This window comes from Dryas octopetala, chromosome 7, assembly GCF_963921425.1.
Source record: "Dryas octopetala chromosome 7, drDryOcto1.1, whole genome shotgun sequence".
Taxonomy (NCBI): Eukaryota; Viridiplantae; Streptophyta; class Magnoliopsida; order Rosales; family Rosaceae; genus Dryas; species Dryas octopetala.
The window spans coordinates 12,091,718-12,114,050 of NC_141372.1; the positions used below are offsets into that span (position 1 = coordinate 12,091,718).

At 39.4% G+C, this 22,333-nt stretch overlaps 1 protein-coding gene across 2 annotated transcripts; it reads right to left on the reverse strand.

The window, feature by feature from the left end:
• Nucleotides 1-8,469: 8,469 nt before the first annotated feature.
• MAD1 (mitotic checkpoint family protein) lies at nucleotides 8,470-22,325 on the reverse strand. 2 transcript variants are annotated; one of them, XM_086250627.1, is made up of 16 exons: nucleotides 22,007-22,321; nucleotides 21,413-21,512; nucleotides 19,548-19,708; nucleotides 18,088-18,285; nucleotides 17,918-18,010; nucleotides 17,462-17,578; nucleotides 16,194-16,441; nucleotides 14,699-14,870; nucleotides 14,468-14,578; nucleotides 14,174-14,377; nucleotides 12,383-12,545; nucleotides 11,339-11,429; nucleotides 10,899-10,968; nucleotides 9,621-9,749; nucleotides 9,381-9,419; nucleotides 8,470-8,981 (listed from the first exon to the last, which is right to left on the reverse strand). In XM_086250627.1, the coding sequence occupies exons 1-16, from the start codon at nucleotides 22,169-22,171 to the stop codon at nucleotides 8,892-8,894; spliced, it is 2,151 nt and encodes a 716-aa protein (XP_086106753.1). In that variant the 5' UTR covers nucleotides 22,172-22,321; the 3' UTR covers nucleotides 8,470-8,891. The 2 variants fall into 2 exon arrangements, with proteins under 2 accessions (XP_086106753.1, XP_086106754.1); XM_086250628.1 differs by lacking the exons at nucleotides 8,470-8,981; nucleotides 9,381-9,419; nucleotides 9,621-9,749 and having other exon boundaries at nucleotides 10,899-10,998; nucleotides 22,007-22,325.
• Nucleotides 22,326-22,333: the final 8 nt, after the last annotated feature.

Here is a 22,333-nt window from a genome sequence, read left to right on the forward strand (position 1 = left end):
TTTTTGAATTTGATCGCTCTATATTCCGAGCAGTAGACGCTTCGTAAAATCCCAGTGAATCCCGTCTAATTTAATGGGGGGATGTCGCCCTTCGTAAATGAGGATCTTGAATTAAATGGTAGAGCCCAAATATAAGGATTCCGCACCCACATCTCCCTTTTTTTTTTTTTTTTTTTTTTTTGTGGCTGAGAGAGTTGCACCCTTTTTGTGTTTGTTTTTTATTTATTTATATATATAACCGAAACAGGGGTCGGCTATAGCAGTGAAGAGAAAAAAAAAGGGGCGGGTCGGGGGGAGAGCTGATTGGGTCGGAGGGTACTGCTGCTGCGCGGGTCGGAGGGTGGTGCTGCTGCTCGGGTCGGAGGGAGCTGCTGGTCGGGTCGGGGGGGAGAGTCATCGGGTCGGCTGCTCGGAAGGCTGTCGAGAGAGAGGGCGAGCTCGGGTCGCGCAGGCCGGAGAGAAGAGCTGCTGCTCGGGCCGGATCGGGCTCGGACTCGGGCTGCTCGTCGGTGGGGGTCTGCTCGGGTCGGAAGGAGTCGCTGCGCAGGCGGGTTGCGGGTTGCGGGAAGTGGACGAGCTGGGCTCGGGCCGGAGGCGACTGGTGCGCGCGGGTTGTGTGAGCGGATCGGCGCGGGGCTGAGCGCGCGGTGGGCGGCGCGGGCTGGGCTCGGGCCGGAGGCAACGGGGCTGTGTTGCGCCGGGGGAGGACGAGCTGGGCTCGGGTGCTCGGGTCGGAGCTGCTGCGCGGAGGGGGCGGGTCTGGTGGCTGGGCTGCTGCGCGGATCTGGTGGGCTGGGCTGCTGCGCAGTGGGCGCGGGTCTGCGGGGCTGCTGCGCAGTGGGCGCGGGTCTGCGGGGCTGTTTGTCGGGTTTGCTGGGCTGGGGTTGTTCCGAGCACTTGAAGTGGGCATTTTTGAAATTTTCCTAGCCATGTGAATTGTTGATGTGGCCTTAGAAAATTTAGAACTGTGAGAAATTGTGGTCGTCCAGCCTGAGGCGGACCTTGAAATTCTGATTGTGAATTTGTGGATAATGTGAGTAGGGGCAGGTGGAGGTGCAGGTGGGTACGAACCTTGCCGAGCACTGGGTAGGCCACACGCCTACATTTATGACTTTGTAATCTATTGGGTATTGTTGTGTTTTTTTTCCAGGTACATAGGAAACAAGATTAGTGGGTCGGAACCCGTTTAAGCTGTTGAAGCCGCGGAAGACTGGTAAGGCATGGGTTGTCATGGCTCTTCCCCTTGAATTGATTTTTTGAATATTGGCTTTGATAAATGGTTGGTGGCTGAGCATGTGAAAAGTGATAGGGTGAATGTTGTAAATTTGGGGGTGGAAGAGCACATATGAGGGGTGGGAAACCAGTAGCGATCTTGATATGTCCATGGTGTTGTCTTGGTATTCCGAGCACTTCCCATCTTGATTTTTGTTTTTTGTTTGTTTGTTTGTTTGTTTTTTTTTTTTTTTGGGCGGGCAGGTGTAGTGGGGTCGGACACTCCATGGTTTCCTCAGACGATTCATTAAGGGAGGGCAATTCCATGGATGATAGAGAGTCCGACCAGGCGTCTACACGTGATGGGACACCGACGAGGCCAAGTGTGCCCCGACCCCGGATGGGGTTGGAAACATGGGGGTGGGCAAGTGGTCGGGCAGAACAATGCATTGCATGCCGAGCTACTGCAGGCCAGGAAGCGAACCAGGCTAGGCAAGAGTTGGAGAAGTGCGGGGAGGAGCTGAGCCAAGCCAAGCAGGTGGTCTGCTAGGGGCTGGCAGTAATGATGGGCATGCCAACGTCCCAGAGGGAGGTACCCAGGGGGAAGAGCCTGAGGATGGAGCATCCACAGGTGGGGAGCATGACATGGGAGAGGATCCCAAATAAATGTTTGAAGCAACATGGCCCGGGGGCAGGGGTGGGCGGACCATTGCCCTAGTTTTGTTTGAGTTATATGGTCGGGTCGGATGTAGCCCGTACCAAATTACAAACTCTTTCGATTATTAAGTTTGTACTTTATGATATTTGGATCATTTGGAGGGTATCCAACCCGTTTATGGGGTAGGATGCCCTTCCCTTTAATACATGGTATTGTGGGATTTTCTTGAATGCATGGTACTTAGTTTCCCTTGAATGCATGATACTTATTTTCCTTTGAATGCATGGTACTTAGTTTCCCTTAAATGCATGAAATTGATTTTCCCTTGAATGCATGGTACTGAGGTTCCCTTGAATGCAATCTCCATACCCGCGCCTTGAATGCATGGTACTTAGCTTCCCTTGAATGCATGGTACGGATATGGGTAGGGTCGGATGTCTGATGGCTCGGGGGTCCATACAAACAATTAATACTTTGAATGAAAATGAAGAAAAATGTGTCCGTGGTAGGACTCTCATTTATGAAAGCGATAACATAGATGAAATTGAAAAAAGTCCCCGGGGGGTACAACATGTGTCTACTTGTAAAAGTAGCGGAGGTGCTCGGCGCGCCAAGGGTTTAGGGTTTAGGGTTTAGGGTGGCCGAGTTCTTGCCGGTTGTGGCGCGGAGCCTGTATGTGCCTGGACGGACGACCTCAATGATTTTATAGGGCGTCTGGGGTAGGGCAGGTGTTGGAGACACAAACAGCCATAGAGGGCTTGACCTCTTTTTTCCTCTTGACTGAAGTCATATAGCAGGACCTGGCTGATACTTGATTGCCTTTGACTACCCCCGTTCCACATGGGGTCGGGAACTTGATCAAAAGCAAGTGAGTGGAGATTATAACCCTCAATTGGTTAAGGGCCGGTCGTCCCAGGATGACGTTGTAAGCTGTGGGGCAGTCGACCACCAAAAACTGAGTGGTTGTGGTGGCGAACGAAGGATACCTCCCGAGGGTGAGGGGGAGGTAGATCCCACCAAGAGGGGTGACCATGTCGCCCGAAAAGTTGAGCAAATGAGCAACCAACCGGTCAAGCCTCTCCTGGTCGATTCCAAGAGCGGTGAAGGCTGGAGCGAAAAGGATGTTGACGGAGCTACCACAATCGATAAGGATCCGAGCCACATCAAAATTAGCTATGGTGGCCTCAATGACCAAAGGGTCATCGTGTGGGAAGATCAAATCACGTTCCTCTTCCTCAGCAAAGGAAATGGGCGACCACCCGAGCTTAGGAGTCTTTTTGCCACGGTGGAAGTCTACAGCCATAACGCCGAAGCATGGTTGAGCACTTCGGGCGTATTCCTTCCTAGCTCTGTTGGAGTTGCCAGCGAGGGTCGGGCCCCCACAGATGGTATTGACCCGCCCTCGGCGTTGTCCGTCGGTCTTGGCCTTCTCGGTGGCCTCCTTGTCTATAAAACCATCCAACTTTCCTTTCTGTACCAAAGTTTCTATTGCCTCCTTAAAAGCTCTGCATGCTTCGGTGTCATGGCCATGGTCGTCATGGTAAAGGCAAAAGAAATTTTTGTTAGCCCGGTATCGTGTTTGTGGTGGGCGGGGTGGGAGCTTAGGAAGTATGTCCTTGATCTGGGGATACAACTCTGTATAAGTAACAGTGAGAATTGTATAGACTTTGAACCTGGAGGCATAGGATGTCTGATAGGTTTCCTCCCTTCGTTGTCCTCCACCTCTACCATCACCAAATTGTTTCTTGGTGAACTTATTGAACTTTTTCCCGGACCCCCCATGCTGGTTACCCGAGTAGGGCTTGGGCTGGGGTGGCACTATGATGGCCTGGTCGGTACTTGGGCGATCCATGGTAGGCGGCTTCTTCCCATATGTTTTGAATTCAGCCGTGGCATAGGCAATGGCCTCGTGCATGAGTTCCTTGTAGGTGTGCGGATTGCGGCGGTTGATTTCAAATAGGAAGTCCCCCTCTAGGAGACCACCCTTAAAAGCAGCGAAGGCTACCTTCTCATCACAATCGCGACACCGAGATCGTTCTAGCTGAAATCGAGTGATGTATTCCCAGAAGGATTCCCTGTTGCCCTGTCGGACTCGAGTCAGGTCATCCGTGGTGTAAATTCTATCGGTCTGGATGATATACTGGCCTAGGAAGAGCTCTCGGACCTCGTTGAAACAATCAACCGAGCCGGGAGGAAGTTGATAGATACAATTTCTTGCACTGCCAGAGAGGGTAGAAGGGAAGATCCGACACTTTGTAACGTCATCGGCACCTTTGGATTCCAGGGCTGACCGGAAACTCATGAGGTGGTCATATGGGTCTTCCTTCCCCGTATATGGAGTTCTCTTGGGAGGCCGAATGTCGCCAACCAGAGGAGTGGACAGGATGCGAGTTGTGAAAGGTCCAGGCAACTCCCTTGTTTCTAAAGATGGGTGCCCACCACGACTTCCCCCCTCCACTCTTCTCAGGCGCTCACTGATGTCCATGAGAAGTTGTTGGAGCTGGTCTGGTGGAAGAGAGCCGCTGTTACCGGAGTCAGCGACTTGTTCACTTGGGAAAGTGTCATCTTCTGCGCGGCGCCCAGCCGAGAGAACCTGCTCTTCTCCCCGTCGTCGCTTGGGACGAAGAGCCTGCTCTTCCTCCAAGTTTTGGGGACGCGGGTTGGACTCGCCCCGGTTCGTTCGCTGCTCTTCTCGCCGAGAGCGGTTGTCGTCGAGCAAATGACGACAGTCCCGATAAATGTGGAACTCTTCAGAGCGAGTAGGATGCTCGCCAGATTGAGCCCGGCTGACCGGGTGGACAAGTCTCTTTTGGAAACCTGGGGGTGGATGGCTACCTTGCCCTGCATCCAATTGGCGCGGAACATTTTGGTCCCTTCGGGGGGGGGTCCCTCCTCTCACCACTCCGAAGAGTGGTGTGTTCGTCCCTGTCATGGGGGTTCCTCCTCTCACCACTCCGGAGAGTGGTGTGTTCGTCCCTGTCATAGGGGTTCCTCCTTTCACCACTCCGGGGAGTGGTATGTTCGTCCCTGTCATGGGGGTTCCTCCTTTCACCACTCCGGGGAGTGGTATGTTCTTCCCTGTCGCGGAGGAGTCGTTCATACAGCTGTGTTGCACCTTTTTGGAGGTCGTGCTGTTCCTGGGTTCGTTGGAGCTGAGCCTCCAATCGCTGGATGTACTCCTCCTGATCAGATTCGGCAGTCTTCTTGCCTCGCTTGTCACCCACTGGGGTGTTGTCGACTTGGTCGAGAATAGGACCTCCGTCAGACATTGCAGGGGTCGGAAGGTCGGAAGGTCGGAAGGTCGGAAGGTCGGAAGCTAGGAAGCTCGGAAGCTCGGAAGCTCGGAAGCTCGGAAGCTCGGAAGCTCGGAAGCTCAGAAGCTCGGAAGCTCGAAAGCTTTTTGCACCTCAACTGAGGGTAGAGAATTCAATGGGGAAAAGTTGTAACTTTCCCACAGACGGCGCCAAACTGTTGATGCTCAAAAATGGTAAAGCAGTCAACGTCGAGTCGAACCACGTAGGCCCGTTGACCCACCACTAAGTGGATGACACGTCGAAGTGGGGCAGGAACGGGTAGCTGGGTCCGACTGGTGAGTAATGAGAGAGAATGATATCCAAAGCACCCTGCGCAAGTACACAAAAGTGAGCGGGAAGGGCACCGGTGTGGTGCCGGCCAAAGCTCCTCCGACGCTCAAGTTAGTGTTCAGAGAGATCTGTGAGCAGAGTGAGTGAATAGTATAATATTGATTGAATCGTCCTTTTGTGACAATAAGGTACCTCTTTTATAGTACCTTTGGAAGAGTGTCAACCAATCCGGTGATGACACGTGTCTCTTGTAATGATTCGCACTGTAGGAGCGCCACATGTCACCTGTCTCGTGGGTCCGAATGAGTCGACACGGGTCGGGGCCTAGGAGGCTGGAGCTTAGGAGGCTAGAGCCTATGAGGCCGGAGCCTGGGAGGCCGGAGCCTAGAGGGCCGGAGCCTAAGAGGTTAGGGGCTAAGAGCCCAAGAGCCTAGGAAGGGCTTAGTCTTTGGGCCTAGGCCCAAACGACATGATGTTTAAGCCTTATATGACTTGTCGTTATGCCGAGATGATTAGTCATACGAACAAGGTGTACGTCGTAACCTTTAACTCTTCTTCTTCTTTGGTTTAGGCTACTGCAACTCTTCTTCTTCATTGTGCACTGTAGATCTCTCTCTCTCTCTTCCCTCTCTTTCTATTCTCCCTCTCTTTGCAAATTCTCTTTCCGCTCTCTCGGTTCCCAACCAAAATTGAATCCATCCGAACTGATGAAATTGGTTAACCAACTTTGTCGGCGTATGCTCAGTTCAGCGGCGGTTGGTGATCTTCCAAAACGGACGTATCGGTTCGTTTGTCGGTTTCTGAACTGTGTCCACTGCCCCTACTTATAATATATAATGTCATCTGCCTTTCCATCCATTTCCAATTAATTTTAAACAAAATTTCTCGTTCCAGACATCAACTAGCATTGTCATCGTTTCACCGCTATCGTTACAATATCCTACTATTGCCCCTACCAACTCTACCATCATTTCCACCACCCCAAAATTACTATTTGGCACCAGCACTTTCGCAACAGCTCCTCCAACCATCACAACCACCACCACTACCAAAATTAGGGTAACCTCCATAACCAGATAGATTCTTTAGTAGGGTAGTTGTACCGTGCGTATGGTACAATCTTCATTATATTATATAATGACATGTGTCTTTATATCAAGTTTACGGTTTCTTAAACAAATAAAATACATAGCATCATAGTATTGGGTAATTATACTATATATACATGTAGTAGGACTGTCCCATTCAAGACTTTTTCGCCACAACATCATATTACAAATTGATGTATCTAAAATAAAAAATAATAATTAAAAAAATTATAAATTTTGTGTTTAATACGATGCTTAATCGGTTACTTAAATAAGAAATTTTTCAAATACTACAATTTTAAATCTATAAATAAATTAAGATTAGAATAAGTTTAAAGTTCCATTTTGTCTAATGGAAGGGAAAAAAATAGATAATTAGGGTGCACTCCTTCGTCACCTTAGGGTTTTGATTGTACTGTAATGACTTTTGAATAATGCTACACTTACCACATTTTTATACTACAATTGCATACCATCTTACATGGCATTTATATATTAGACACTAAAAATTAAAAAATAAAACTTAAAAAAGAAAAAGGAAATACCCTTCCAGTGAAGTAATGACACATCAAGTGGAATACAAATGTGAGAAAAAAAAAAGTGGGACAACTAGCATTATTGCTTTTGAAAATTTAGTTAAACTCCTTTGGGTACATGTCTATGTCAGCTAATTGGCATTTATTAGTGTACATGTCACTTTTTTTTATGTTTTTGAATATAATAAATATTTGTTACTTATCTCTTATAAATGAATTTGAAAATTTGTTTGGATTATTGATTGAATTTAAAATTGTTCGGATAAAAATATGGGTACATTTTTAACTCATTTTCTCGACAGGTCTAACCCAATCTCATAGGGTGTAGAATGTTTTGTGGAAGCTGCATATTAGGTTTTAACTTTGATAGCTTAAAAATTCGAAGTTAAATCTAAAATAAAGCCGAAAATCAAGTGTCAGACCAGATTGATCAATAAGACTGTGTTGTTGAGGGTTGTTCTCAAATGAGAGTAAGATGATGGTTTGGGATTTTTCTTTTTTCTAGAAGATGACAAAAAAAATTTATTAGGTACATTTTCAAATGACAACTTGGGTGCAATCAGACTCTGAATAAATTCTAAAAATTGCCTACGAATAGATTGCAATCTCATAATTTTAGGGAGTGAGATAATGTTTAGATATTAATTGAAATATAAAAACGAATTTCTGTTTAATAGGGATAGTGGCAATGGAAGGACTGCAATCTGAAATTAGAAAGACACAAATGTTTAGTCTAAAATTAAAGGTGATGAGGTACTAAATAAAAAACTCCCAAAAAAAAATCTCTTTCAAACTCTCTTATCATTTAGAAATCTCTGGTACTAATAAAGTCCATCATCATCCTGTAATTCCATCATCATATCCCACTCTTTACCATCTGGTAATGAAGCAAAACTTTGACGCCTAACTTTGCGGCATTTTCTTTGCCATAAATATCAAAAGATAACCATACATATCTTGAATGAGTGACCACTTTCTATGGACCGGAACGAAAGCACCTCCAAGTTGAGTCCAACTCTGAAGTCCCCTCTCTTCGCTTTTTGTAGTTTTGTCATTCCATTTTCTATTATTTTACCTTTTATTTTCTACCAAGGCTTCAAGCTTAGTGACAGATTTTTATACACAAGTTTGGCACCAAGCTAAAGTGGTAACAAAAGTTAAACACGAGTCTACAGTCAACCCATTCATGTAAAAACACATTTTAACTGTTACACCTTTGCGTGCAATACATGGTGCATATTGCAAGTTTTCCTACCTTTGCTAATAGGGAGATGTTAGAGAGAAAAGTTGAGAAAATACCTGGACTGCATTTTGCTTTTTAATTGTTTTATTGTTATTAATTCAGACAGTCTCAGTTTCTTGTCTTAGAAAACAAGAATTTAAATAAAATCGAGGATCAAAATTATCCATTGAATGGATTTTGTTCATAAGATAACATATGTGAAAAATTCAACTGAAAACAACGCAGTTTTCACCAATCTTTATGAGAACACTATATGTCATGAACTCCAATCTTAAAGCTAGACGAGTGAATCTTTCTAATTGAACCTATAGAACCTAACCAAAGTTTTTCCCATTGTAATAACTCACAAAATGACTGCTTACAGTATCGGTGGGTAAATGGCAAACATAGACGCAGTCTACAATCAGCAGCACATTGGCAACACTCCTTTAAATATTGAGTCTAATGTTCCCCAGCATATCACCAGAATAAGATCTAGGGAAAATATATGAGAAGTGAAATATACAAATTTTGGTGATTCGTCTGTAAAAGAAATCAAACCATACACAGTACAGTTTAGATAAGTTGTTTTCAAGAAAGGGTTCGCCGGTTGAAAGACTCCACTGTTAAGTTGGCAGTGAAAGCTGGAATTGAATTCAACTTCCGAACAAATATCTCGACCTGCAAGATGCTGTATTAGATGAGTGGACCAACAAAAGGTCCAGGTGACCAAGTTCAAAACCATACACAAACCAGCAACATGTTCATAGGTCAAACTTAAGGCCCTATAATTTCTTTAGAGATTGTTTCTTTAGAAACTATTTCCACAAAATAAAGATGACCATAGGCTCACTGGGAAATATATTGTTGTGGCAATACTAATTAGAAATTCATTTTCCAAATATCACAAGTCAATTCCCCATAACAATGAGATTCTTGGTTCATATTGAATTTCGTCACATCATAAGAATCATGAACACATATGCACTTTTTGTTTCCCTGACAAAATTCTAAATGTAACAATCTGGTAAAAGCTTATAAACAGTTTTAAGAATTGTAGAAAAACATCATGGTCCATACCTGCCGAGATATCTCAGGCTGAGAGGTATAGTCATTTGCCTGGGCAATCAACAAATACAATTAGTAAATTATTTCTTCTAGCATTTGTTTTAATAACAAAGGGAAAATATAGACATCCTCCAAAAATGTCCCCGACATGTTCCCTTCACACTCAATTGAAATTTTAGGGACCAAAGTAACATTTAAAAGAAACTCATTCTTGACAGCCTAAGAAAATGAATGTATATGCTACCATCTTACCAAAATGTTTGTGCTCCCTGATTCATATTCAAATTCAAGCTTCTCATCATCGCTTTGAGCATAAATAGAATGGAGGGTAAAACGTGTAACAGGGATTCCATTAGGGCGCTGGTGTTCATCCATTACAATCTGCCAAAATTGTAATAAAAAGATAAGCATTACAATTTTAAACTTTAGTAGACAGAAGATTATAGCAGGTTGCTATGAAGAAAAACCATGGTCCTCACTTGATTGAGTAGATATAGAACCATAAAAGATATGAATGGAAGAAACATATCTGTCCCCTTTATTGCATATATTTAATGGGGAAGATACTACTTAAAATAATCATGATTTTTTTATTACAATATGATCAATCCTTCACCCATCCCACCTATGTTATTTAACAATAGTTTTAAGCAAACGATATTGGATGACTGTATGCCAATTGTGGAACTTTAATAATCAACTTCCCAATGTAACACAAACACTCACTGTACATTGTCATCTCCCTTGATAACCTTGGTCTACTGTAAATGAAACAGACAATACACTGTTTCCCCAAAAGCTATGTACATAGGAGTGGCATATGTCAGCCATGAAAATATTGGTTTTTATAAAATTTATAATTTAAACATTTGCAATTCAATATGTCCACAGATAACATTATCCTGTTTTAGTGTCAAAGTTTATTTCTATAGAAGCCACTTACTAAATCAAGTCAACATGTTTGATAACATTAACAATATGGTCGAACCTTAGTGTTAGTAAAGGAATAGAAAATAAGAAATAATTTTAGACCTCGAATAAAAATTAGTCAAAGATGAACTTATGCTTCTAACAACAATGAAATTTAGTACTTTCCACTAATTTGATATTTGGTTTTTGTTTCAAATTTTCTCACAAAAGTAAAAAAACAAATATACAATTGTTGAATACTATGTCAATGCATCCAACAATTGAATGGATTTATAAAGGCATTGTTTTGTAGTATAAGAAAATCAGTTTAATAAACTCACTAACAAAGATATACTAAGATAAATGCATGTGTTACACAATTAACTTTATTTGGGAAACCAGATGAAGCAACCTGATATTTGTTTCAATTGTTTATTGAATTGGGAAATGGGAGATAGGAAACCTTTTACTACCTACCTAAATATTTTATCATTGTAATTTCTTATTAAGATGATTTATCAAAATAAAATTGGAAAACTAATATATCATAAAGAGAAACAAGTTCAAAAAGCTCATACCTTGTATGAAAATATAAAGAACAATGAGCAATATACATGATACCTTGTAACCAAAAAGCTCACAACATGCCCTCCTGAACACTGAGATTCTGTCAGCAAAAACAGTCTTGTACCTGTTCCATGGGTATATTCAAATGTTCAACCTAAAAGAAGCATTATAGTTCAGAAAAAAAATTGGGAACAAACAAGCAAAAGATACCAAAACATATATATTCATGTCCTAAAAGCTTAAGATAATAGGTTATGACCCAAACAATTATATCAAGCTCCCCAATAACCAGAATCAAATGCAATCTTCTTACACTTGAAAAACAAAAGGAATCAACTAAAATAGTTAACAGCAAGATTGGAACACAATAGCCAAACAACAAGCTCTAATACCATGTTAAGTTACCAATTGTCTAAAAGCTTAAGCTAAGAAAAGGGCACAATGTATATCAAGGTCCACAACCACATACAAAAATATATCCATTAGTAACTCACCTTTCTTCACGTTTTTCAAGAGTTGCAATTTGTTCTCTCAACTGCACTATCTTCCCAGATATGTAGGAATCCACCAATTGCCCAGCATCACCTGAATAGTTTAAGAGAAAGAACGGAAATAAACTCATTATGTAATGGCATTACCAGACAAACAACTGTGTTGACTTCAAGAATTAAATAATAACAATATATAAAGTTTCTTTTTACCACTTAAGCTATACCTCTTCAAGTTAAAGCAACCCAAGACTTAAAAAGAAAGCTTCATCTCTTATTCCATAAGGAAAAATGGATTTTGAATATCTCAAACAGCTTGACCATTATTGAAATGAACAAATTACACAATCTGTATGAATTTCAAGTTTGCAACAGAAGTGTAACCTATTCAGCAGAAAGGCGTTTAAAACTGGATTTTTTTTTGTTTGGATGTGTCAATCATAAACCATGAGCAGTAGTGCTGGTGGTGGCCAAGACAACTATGGTGACGATGGTAGAAACTGCGGCATGTTGTAAAGATGACGATGGGGGTGGTGGTGGTGGCATCATGATGATGGTGGTGGAGGTGATGACGATGGTAGTAGAGATGATGATGGTGCGGGTGGTGGTGATGTCTATTGTGGCAACAAAAATGGTGCTAGTGAAGGTGACAACGGTAGCCATGGCAACCTTGTTGTAAAGATGGTGGCTGTGATGGCGATGGAGGTAGTGTTAGTAGTGGGGTAAATTTGGTAGTGGTGGCAGCAAGTTGAAAATGATACATGTTAGCTAGTATTTTGATATGGGATTTTGAGCTCTAAAATAACATTCTAATGTCCTAGAATTTACGATTCACTTCTTTAGTTTTTCAGTAATATGGAAATTTAAATGTCTTTTTTAAACTCAAATTTCACCTGAACTCTCATTTAAACGCTCAGTTAGAGCAAAAGCAAGAAAAAAAAATATAGTACTCTTAGCCAGACATTTCTAAAACAAGAACCTTCAAAGGAAAAACATGTGGTAACATTTTACATGCAAATTTGTCTTTAATAAAACCATATGCTTCCTTACCTGAATGACTTTTCAACTCTTCAACAGCTTGTAACTTCTCCTTGGTCTTCTGCAACTCAGTTCGTAATGCCTCTATAGTTTGTTTTGCTTCATTATCAACAGTAAGAGTATTCACCATTCGTAAAACTTTTGTATTTGCCGCAGAGAAATCACCATGACCCAGCTGGAAGCAAAAGAGATAACAAAATTATATTAGCACGTAGTGCAGTTAGTTACTTACATGGACATTTTAGTCTTTCTTCATTTAACACATAAATATGGCAGGTTAGAGTAGTTGTAAGTTGTAACCGGTCATTCAGTTTAAAATGTAGAAACAGAAAGATGACTTTCTGTCCTTTACAGAGAAGCAAAATGTTTAATCCAACCCATACTAACTCCAATTCCTCCTCCTCCTCCTCAAGACCAATTTACATTTCTGACTACATATGAAAATTAAGTAAAATCTTAGACCAGAAGTTTTCACAATACTGGATGGTACCTAAGTATTTGCGTATGACCAACTGTGATCCTTATCCATCAAGAATGTCAAATGCAACCAAAAAAATGTATTCCAAAAAAGAACTGTATTCATTAGAAAAAGAAAGTTAGATGCATGCACTATGAGTTGACACAGAGTAACCTCACTGAAGGACAATTGTATATTTTATGAAAGAGAAAAAAGGAACAGTAAAAAAAATCCACTATGAAGATCACCTTCCCAAATTTAGTGGGAGGAGAGAGAGAGAGAGAGAGAGAGAGAGAGAGAGAGAGAGAGAGAGAACTGAAAGTACAAATGATTGAATGAAGAAACTAAAGAGCCAAAGAAGAATATATCATCTTAGAATGAAAAATGTCAATTATGGAGGATTGCTTAGTCTGCTCTGTCGTAGATTGATAGATCTGACTCTTCCTAAGTTCAATGATGTCCTCAATGATCGGAAACAATGAACACAAGATGTGACAGTGCATTATGCCAAGATTACAACACTTCCATTGGCATGTGAAGGAAAGCGATCGTGCGGTTCTTGATGGGTCCTTCAACATTAGATAGTACAGTGTTGTCTGATTCTAAAGGTGCCCTTGCTGGCCAAAAACAATTCATGACTCAAGCACAGATGTGTTGGTGGCGACACATGGGTTGCACACATGAAGGTACAGAGGTGCCTGATGAGTGATGGAAGGGTTCCAAGATTTAAACAAAAGTGGATCAAATTGGGCACCAATAATAATTGATGTAGGGCAGTTTCCCTGATACCAATAGGTATAGAACTAAGAGTTCAAAAAAATAAAAGAAAAAAAATCAAGAAATAAAGGAGAGAAGAAAGAGGAGAGAAACGGAATAAAGAGAGGTAAAGTAGCACAAACTAAAGTTTATATCATCAATCTACATTATTTCTGAGAGGAAACATAATAATTGTATGAATTAAATTAGAGTACAATCAAAAAGGACCAAAAGTCCAGAAAAATGCTACAACAAACATGCACCTACAATAAATGTACAAACAGCACTCAGCCTTGCAACAATAAAATAATAATAACATTAATAATAATTAAACCTTAAAAGAGTCCTGATAAATGAAAACTATCTATTACTTAAATCCCTAAATCCTAACCGTAATAAATAAATACTACATAAAATAAACCCAATTTTTAAGTTTCTGTTTATCCCAAAAATAAGTTCACAAATCTCCGTCCTGCCTGGTGCACTAGAATCAAACTATGCAAAAACAAATAGAATCACATTATTAGGCCTAAAAAAAAAAAACTAACAAATGTGATATCAATAATCCTGTGAATAATTTTGGCACGCACCTTGGACTCCAGCAGAGAAATCTCTGAACGAAGTCGATCACTCTCCCTCTCCAACGACTTTATTCTTCTAGCTTCATTGTTTAACCTCTCATTGAGCAACTTTATTTCTTCATGTTGACGACTATTAACTTCTTTTTGTTCACATAGACTACATTCCAATTCTTTAATATAGCATTCTTTCTTTGCAAGCGATGATTCAAGCTCCTGATGTGCAAGCAAACCAGGAGACCAAACAATGAACTTGAGGAGAGATTTCATGAATTAGAAATAGTACAGAAAAAGAAATTCTAGAACCTGAAGAAGAGTTCGACTAGCTGCTTCATCTCCCGCTTCATCATTCTTTGACCACTTAATTTCATTGACGACATTTCTCAACTTATCTCTTTCTTCAGCAACCATAGAAAGCTGCAATTTACCATAATTGTTCAACACAGATTCTTGAAACAAACTTGATCAGCAAGAAAGAAAAGAAGACAATAGTAGATGGCATAAAAACGTGATAAAACCACCAGGTCACATGCTTACCATCGATTCAATCCGCTTAACCTCTGAATTTGATACGTCGACCTTCTCTTTGAGCAGTGTAGCCTCAGTTTCAGCATTTTGTTTATCAATTTGTGCAGCATCTAGAGCTACCTCCAATTGTTTCAAGCGGGCATTTGCCTCACCCACCTTCATCATGCTATCAATTACCTCTCTGCATTAGATGGGAAGAAATCAATAATTTGGAACTGAATAACATGATTATTCAAACAATGTACAATTCAAGCTGAAGAAAAAATGAGCATATCTCCCAGATAGAATAACAAGTGGAGAAAAAAAAAATTATTTTGCAAAGAGGGGAGGGGGGGAAGATGCCACGAGAACAATTTATTGATAAGATAAAAAGTAATTCATATAAAGGCAGCATTGGACAACCTTAAAACCCTCGTTAATGCATCAAAAACAATTAGTACCAAAACAAAATAAAAATCCCAGAGTCCTGAAACCTCAAGGAGAAATAAAGATAAACAAAGTTCGCAGGACCATTCTGAACCTTCTGCAATTGATTCAAACACCAAATAAATGAAAACACATGGTGTCATTGGGTGAAAACCAGACCACTAAAAGAGGCTAGAAATGATTTGGAGGTTTCCGGTGACCAAAATTAAGCACGTGCTACAAGCTGATTTTTTTTATTTTTTATTTTAAGAAAACTTATTAAAACAAAAACAATGTACAAAAGATAGTGGACAAGGTATCCACCGGCATCTGAAAAACAAAAAGACACCCGAAAACCCTTGCTCTCAAAAAGAAATAAAACAAAACAAAGCTTGCAACTCCATCAGACTCTGCAACTCTAGAAACCCAAACAACCCTACCCAACTGCAGCTCTCCAAACCAACAGAAAAGTTATCCATCGACCTAAAATGCAGTTTATTCTAAAAGTTACCCATAGTATCACGTTATAGATACATGGCATGATACCAGAGATAAGCTACTTCCCAAGCAATGTGTATAGAGGTTGAGTTATTTCTAGGATCTACACAAGAGAGACATATGCATGCATACAAGAAACAATAATAAAAAATAAGCTAGAAATAAAATATTCATACAAAGCTTTTGACATTTCAGTCTCAATATATTCAGCCTCAACGTAAGGACAAGGTTTAAGTTTATTTTTAATTCATTCATTTTTTTAAGGTATATTCAGATCTCAGAAGGGAGTAATGACAAAATGGATTAGTAAGCTGTGCAAAGGATGATCAGGTTCTCCCATCAAAAGAAAAATGACATTATGATATTATCAATGTACTATTCTGTTTTAATCACCATATAAGGAGTCACGCCCTTCCGGGCAGTGCCTGCCCTGCCTTTTTTTTTTTTTTTTTTTTATCAGCTGCCCCGCCTTTAAAAAGAAGAGGAAACAAGCAGGCAAGCAGCCCTGCATTGTTTAAGTCTATGATTTATGAAATTATTTATTCTTCAAACTGATCCTGGAAAGCTGGCTCAAATTACTGACATGAAGCTATTAACATACTTTTGTAAGGCTGCCAATTTAACAGGTATATCCTCAGCACATGACACGCCTGGAATGTCTTTAATCATCAACTTCCAAGATGTCAATTCATCTTCCAACTTCTTCATACTTAGTTGGAATTCTTGTAATTTGGATAACTCTGACTCTGTCCTCTCTCTACGGCCCTTTTCTTCCAACAATTTCTCTTTCAATAACTCAACACTTTCATGAGAAGACTTTAGCTTTCTTGCTTCCCTCACTTCAGCTTCCTAGTAAAATGTCAAAGAAAATTAAACAAATAATCAGATAATCATAAGAGGAAAGAATCCTTGAAACGACATAACAATCAGTACAACACAACATAATCTGTTATTATGAGGCATTTATTTCAATCTCAAAGCAGCTCGAGACATATACTACATTGTGCTACATCAGTTTTGATTCAGAGAAAGAAGTCCCCCTCTTGCCCAATTCTATTTTCACTTGGACAAACACAATTATTGTCTACATCTCCAAGAGCAGAGTCTTGAAACCCTAGGAATCCTATTACAAAAATTTAACTCTTTGTGACTCAATTTGAAATATTTAAACATTCAATTGCACCATATTTTCAACTTGTAAGAAAAAAAAGTTTTCTAAGTTACAATTATGAATGAGGTTTTATAGGGGAAAGAGGAGAAAAGAGACGAAAGCAATATTTTTATAAGTTTTATACAAATTTAAGAAACAAAATTTATTGGAAATAGAGGAAAAGTAAAAAGTAATGAAAGGAGGATGAGTAGTCCATCCTATGTTAGCAGAACAATATTAGAGTAAAAGATACAACACACTAGGAAATAAGAAAATCAGTCATACACAACACTCTGCCAATCCCTAAAAACAGAGCTCCTGAAAAAAATTTCAACGCAGATGAATCCAAAGCACATAATGACAGAAAATACAAACATTCTCCCAAGATTTAACTATTTCCTTCACTCCAAACAATAAACTTTTACCCTTCTTCATCTTCCTCAATCCTCCAAAATCTATGCTAAGAATATGAAAAGCTGATTGAGGCAAAACCTAAACTACCACCGTTAAGCATAGCAATCTACTCCACAAGCCAAATCACATTCCAAAAACAATCATGCATTGACAAAGTAATTAATATATGTTTTTTTATCACACTATGCCAAAGTAATCCAAACTTTAATATACACATATATTAAAGCATACAAATCAGGCAAAATAGTAGGTAACTTTACACAATGTTATTCATTAGAAAGAAGATATCAAGGATGCAAACTTACATAGTTCCTAAGCTCATCTTGCAGATGTTTGACCAAGATATTGTTCTCTGTAGAATTAACTTCTGGAAAAGTGAAACTTGATAATTTCTTCTCTACTTCACTCTTTTGTTGCAAACACTGGAAAAAAAAAAAAGATGATGCAGCATTTTAATCAAGTCGTGGTACCATAAGACAGTTATTCACAATAATTATCAAGCACAACACTTATATGAATTCCCAATATTAAACAAGAAGACAATTTAATCTAAATGCCAAACAGAAAACCTTTCACATTGTTACGGTGACACTTAAGAACAAAATGTCAAAAGCCCAATTCAATACACAAAAAAATGATAAAAGGAAAAGGCAACATTGTTGGAATTGTTAAGGGACAGGACATTATGTAAATAAACAAACAAGAGTTGCAGAACATATCAAATGGTATCTAAGAGCCAAAGACAAATAAGAGTTGCATACCTCATTAAGTTGCTTCTTAAGATCATCCAGCTGCTCTTTCAATAGCTCCGATTCTTTCTCAGCATTATGAGCTCTGCATTCCATTCGTTCAAGCTAAAAACAATAGAATGTGGAAAGTTAAACAACAATAGACAGACAATCAAATTTAACTCTAAAAAATCATCACTCACATCTGCAGTTATTCTACCAACAGAAAGCTTGGATTCTCTGTTCAGATGAGCAAGATCATTATGGAGACGCTTTTTCTCCCTCTCTATGCTGTCAGAAAGATGGCTTAGTTTTCCCTCCAAAACACTTGCTTTCTCCTCAGCTGAAGCTGCTGAAGACTCAGCTTTCATGCGAATGTTCATTTCATTTTTGAGCTTTACCTGAAATTTGAAATGTGATATGACGAGTAGGATAGGGACAGAGTTTTGTTGATGTAGTTTGAGAATTAAATCCTAACTCCCACCGTCACGGTGTACAAGAAATAATTCGATGAAAGATAAATACCAAACACGGCCAAGAAAACAGAAAATAATAAACCAACAAGCACACACAATTACACCGAGATTTGTTACAAGGTTCGGCAAAATCCCTGCCTACGTCCCCGGGAGATCTCCGCCCTTCACTATGAGAATAGTAAGTATAAGATTACAATTGGACTAAATCACATAACCCAATCCCCAAATCCCTTGTACACCCTTTCACAAAGTGTTTCCCAAGAACCCTAGCTCTCACCCAAGATTAATTACCTAATCTTGATCTCACCTATTCTAGATTGTGTGCCTCCCAAGAATCCCAAGGACTTGCTCACTCTAATCTGATTCTCTTAGGTTATTCTAAGCCCCTAAGGTCCTATTTATAACCATAGGCCTTAGATTACAATCCTAGATAAAGTAGGAAGAAAGTTAACTTTGAGTAGGAAATTAGTTTCCTTTATACACAAGGAAAACCTCAAAACTTGACCAGAATGAAGTCTAAAACGCACTAGGAATCAATAACCTTCCAACACCTATTTGGACTCCTAACTTCATCCTAGAATACCATGGAAATCCTCCATGAACCAGGAAATCTTCAAATGTGAGCCAAATTAACAAGAAGTTTCAAATTCCAAATGGAAAAAGAGGGTAAAAAAGGAAAAAGAGAAAACAAATCAATCATTCTTTCTAGAAAAAATAGATGACAACCAACACATTTCAATCACAAAAGAATTACATGGTTCATATACTTTTCCAGTTAGCCCACAAAATTTAAAATGAAAAGATTAGCTACTTGATTTGGAGATTTCACATATGCTATGAGTAAAAGCAAACCACAGGAAATTGCCTTTGGACTTAATGGCATCTCCATGTCCCGTAGGTATGGATGAAGGCTGAGATTGTAGGCTTACATTGAATTGGGTGTGTGTACTGTAAATACACACTGTAAACTAGCAAAAAAAAAAAAATTCTACAGTTACAAGAGAGTACAAGAGAAAGAGAGAAGCCTAATTCTCAAATTAAATGATTAGATAAGAAAAATTAATGTCAGAATTTGAGGCTTTACTTATGATATGATTAATCAATCACCAACTACATAAAGGATAGAGAGAGAGAGAGAGTTGTAGATGAAGTCAGATCATCTTAGATAGATAGGTTTAAACGTGTACCTCAAGTTCGGTGAATGATTGCATTTGTTTATTCAATCTTTCCTGAGAATTGTGCACCTCCTTTAAAAGCTGCTCCTGCAGAGCCTGTTCACGTCCCTTTGCAGCGGCAAGTTCTTGTTCCGTATATAAGAATTGGTCCAGAAATTTCTTCCTCTCAGATTCTGCAGCACATATGCCTAATTAGGGGCCACAAACTTAAAATGGATAATCCAAAGAAAATTTGAAATGGTTAGGTTGGCAAAAAGAAAATGATGACCAAGTATAATATTAATAACTTTTTATTTAAAAGAAATGAAAAAATTTATTTTACCAGAGTTATGAAATATTTCACAGAATGACATGAAAGAGCAGTGACACGAACAAGAAAGAAAATATCTTTCTGCAGTATTTTTTATAATTCTCAGGTTTTGCAATGTAGAGTATTATTAGGGGCCCACTTAACAACACAGAGTGGAGACCTGTCTCATATGGTTTTAAGTTCAAGTTACTATGAGCCTAGGATTAATCAGAAATTGAGTTTCGGTTTAGAAGATATAAACATTTATATTGCAGGGGTAGATTTGGAATTAACAAAATCCTTCCATAATTGTATATTTTTCTAAAAATTTTGGCCTAAGGTGTTCTAGTAATTTGGAAGAATCCAGAATTTTTCTTGATTCTTAAGTTAGTCATACATGATTGTTAACCAGTTACCATATTCACTATTCTAGTCCCAGCAAGAAAAGAAAAGGTTCAAAAGTGTATATATGCATTCTACTCAAAAGAAACAAGACTCTTAACAACGAAAGTGATAAGATTTGTTGGTTTGCCACTAACAGAAATGAAGAGGTTGTCGTAGGGATTCGGACTCAAGATCTCCCGCTCTGAGATCAGGATAATATTTTGTCGATTTTCCATTGTTCCTAAAAAAATTAGGTTGTTGTTTCTTCACTCTTTGCAGTTCTAATCCTTTTCCTTCTCTTACCCAATTAAAATCCTAAAATCCCAAGTGTTTTCCACAAACTTTAGCCCTAAAATAACCCTCCAACATAGTTTCAAATCCCAAAGTATTGTCCAGAAATTCCTAGAACCAGTTTATTTTTAAACCATGCCTATTTTCCTAACATTTTCTTCCAAATCCTAAGGTGTTCTACCAACCTTGAACTTCTTCCTCCGCAACTTCTTTTGAAACTGAAGCTGCACTTTCTTCACTCTTTGCAATTCTAATCCTTTCCCTTTTCTTACCCAATTAAAATCCTAAGATCCCAAGTATTACCCACGAACTTTATCCCTTAAATAGACTTCCACCATAGTTTCATATCCCCTATTTATGCTGTCCAAAAATACCTAGAACCAGTTTCTTTTAAACCACCCCTATTTACCTTTCATTATTCTTTCAAAACCTAAGTTGTTCAACAAACCCTAAACTTCTTTCTCTGCAACCAAAACCCTATGCACCGCATGTTTAGTTTGCAGCTCTGCTAACCTAAACCCACCACATAAGAAAACTCAGGAAAAGTTATCTAGGTGTATCCTACATCAAAAAAACATATATACTGCTCTGTATAAGAAAAATAAAAATTCATTAACTTTGTCATTCGTTGATAAAAATCTCTTTAAATGGTTACTATATCACCATTTACATCCCTAGATGATCCAATCAAGTAAAGATATTTTTTTTAGAATATATGTGCAACATTAATGTTTGGAATGAAAAAATTGCAATTCAGCCTCCAAGAAGACACAGAAAAATATGAGCATGCAATAAACAGAAATACAACATTCAACTGTGAGAATCATAAGACAGAAACTTTGGGGAAAATAAAGAAGAAGAAAAAAATTGATGTTAAGCAATATATTGGAACCATCTTATTCCAAGAACCCACCAACTTTGCAAAAGTTCTCATTCAATGCCTCGAATCTAGATTGATAATCCTGAACTTGCTGCTCTGCAGTGCTCAAGGCATCTATAAAATCTGCTTTTACCTGTGATAAAGGGGGAGGAAAAGGTTCATCTGACCCATAAATTTACAAAAAAAAAAAAAAAAAAAACAAATATATATACACACACACATAATGTATTAAGGTCTACAAACAAAAGAAACAAAACACTGATTATTATCATGCAAAATCCGCATTAGATAAGGAACTCTGGCCTCTAAAACTCGTATGAAAAGTCCAGACAAAGTCAAAGGTTTGGGTGATAGCAAGCAGAATTCAAAGGGGGTAAACAATCTGCAGCGCGAATGAGCTTAACATATATCATATATAATGATAAAACTAGATGCAAGAAACTCTAAAATACGATTTTCCCCATATATGAGAGTTAGCTGCCAGAATGGAATGAAGTCCACAATGGAAAATTCAGTTAATCAATTATATGATTATTCACATAATCTGACCCAACATTGATGGTGAAAAAGGATTCATTTCAGTGGCAGTAGATGTAAAATCCATCACCCACTTTATCAATCGATTACCATTTGGCGGCATTGGTAGGTGCAGAGCATGTGGTCGGAAGAGTCAGTGGGTGGAGCGGAAGGAGGAGGAGGGTCCTCGTAGATGACGAGAGGGCCAGGCGGTGGCGCCGGGCTCTCCTTCTCCGCCGACCGTTGCTTCTTCGCTGGGGGAGTCCTCACTATCATCTTCAACCTTCAATCGATCCCTAACCTAACCCTCTCGCTCTCTGTGGGTGTGTGTGCGTGTGGCCTAATTTAAATGGAAGGGCGCCATTTCTGAAGGCTTTTCGTCTTCAAAGCATGACACTACAATTGCAGAGAAATAGTGAAATACCACCCAAGCTAATA

Coding starts and splice junctions, on each gene's coding strand:
- MAD1 (XM_086250627.1), bottom strand. CDS start 22,171: ATGATAGTGAGGACTCCCCCAGCGAAGAAGCAACGGTCGGCGGAGAAG. Junction 21,513..22,006: donor CCTACCAATGCCGCCAAATG/GTAATCGATTGA, acceptor CCTTTATCACAG/GTAAAAGCAGATTTTATAGA. Junction 18,011..18,087: donor TTGGTAGAATAACTGCAGAT/GTGAGTGATGAT, acceptor TATTGTTTTTAG/CTTGAACGAATGGAATGCAG.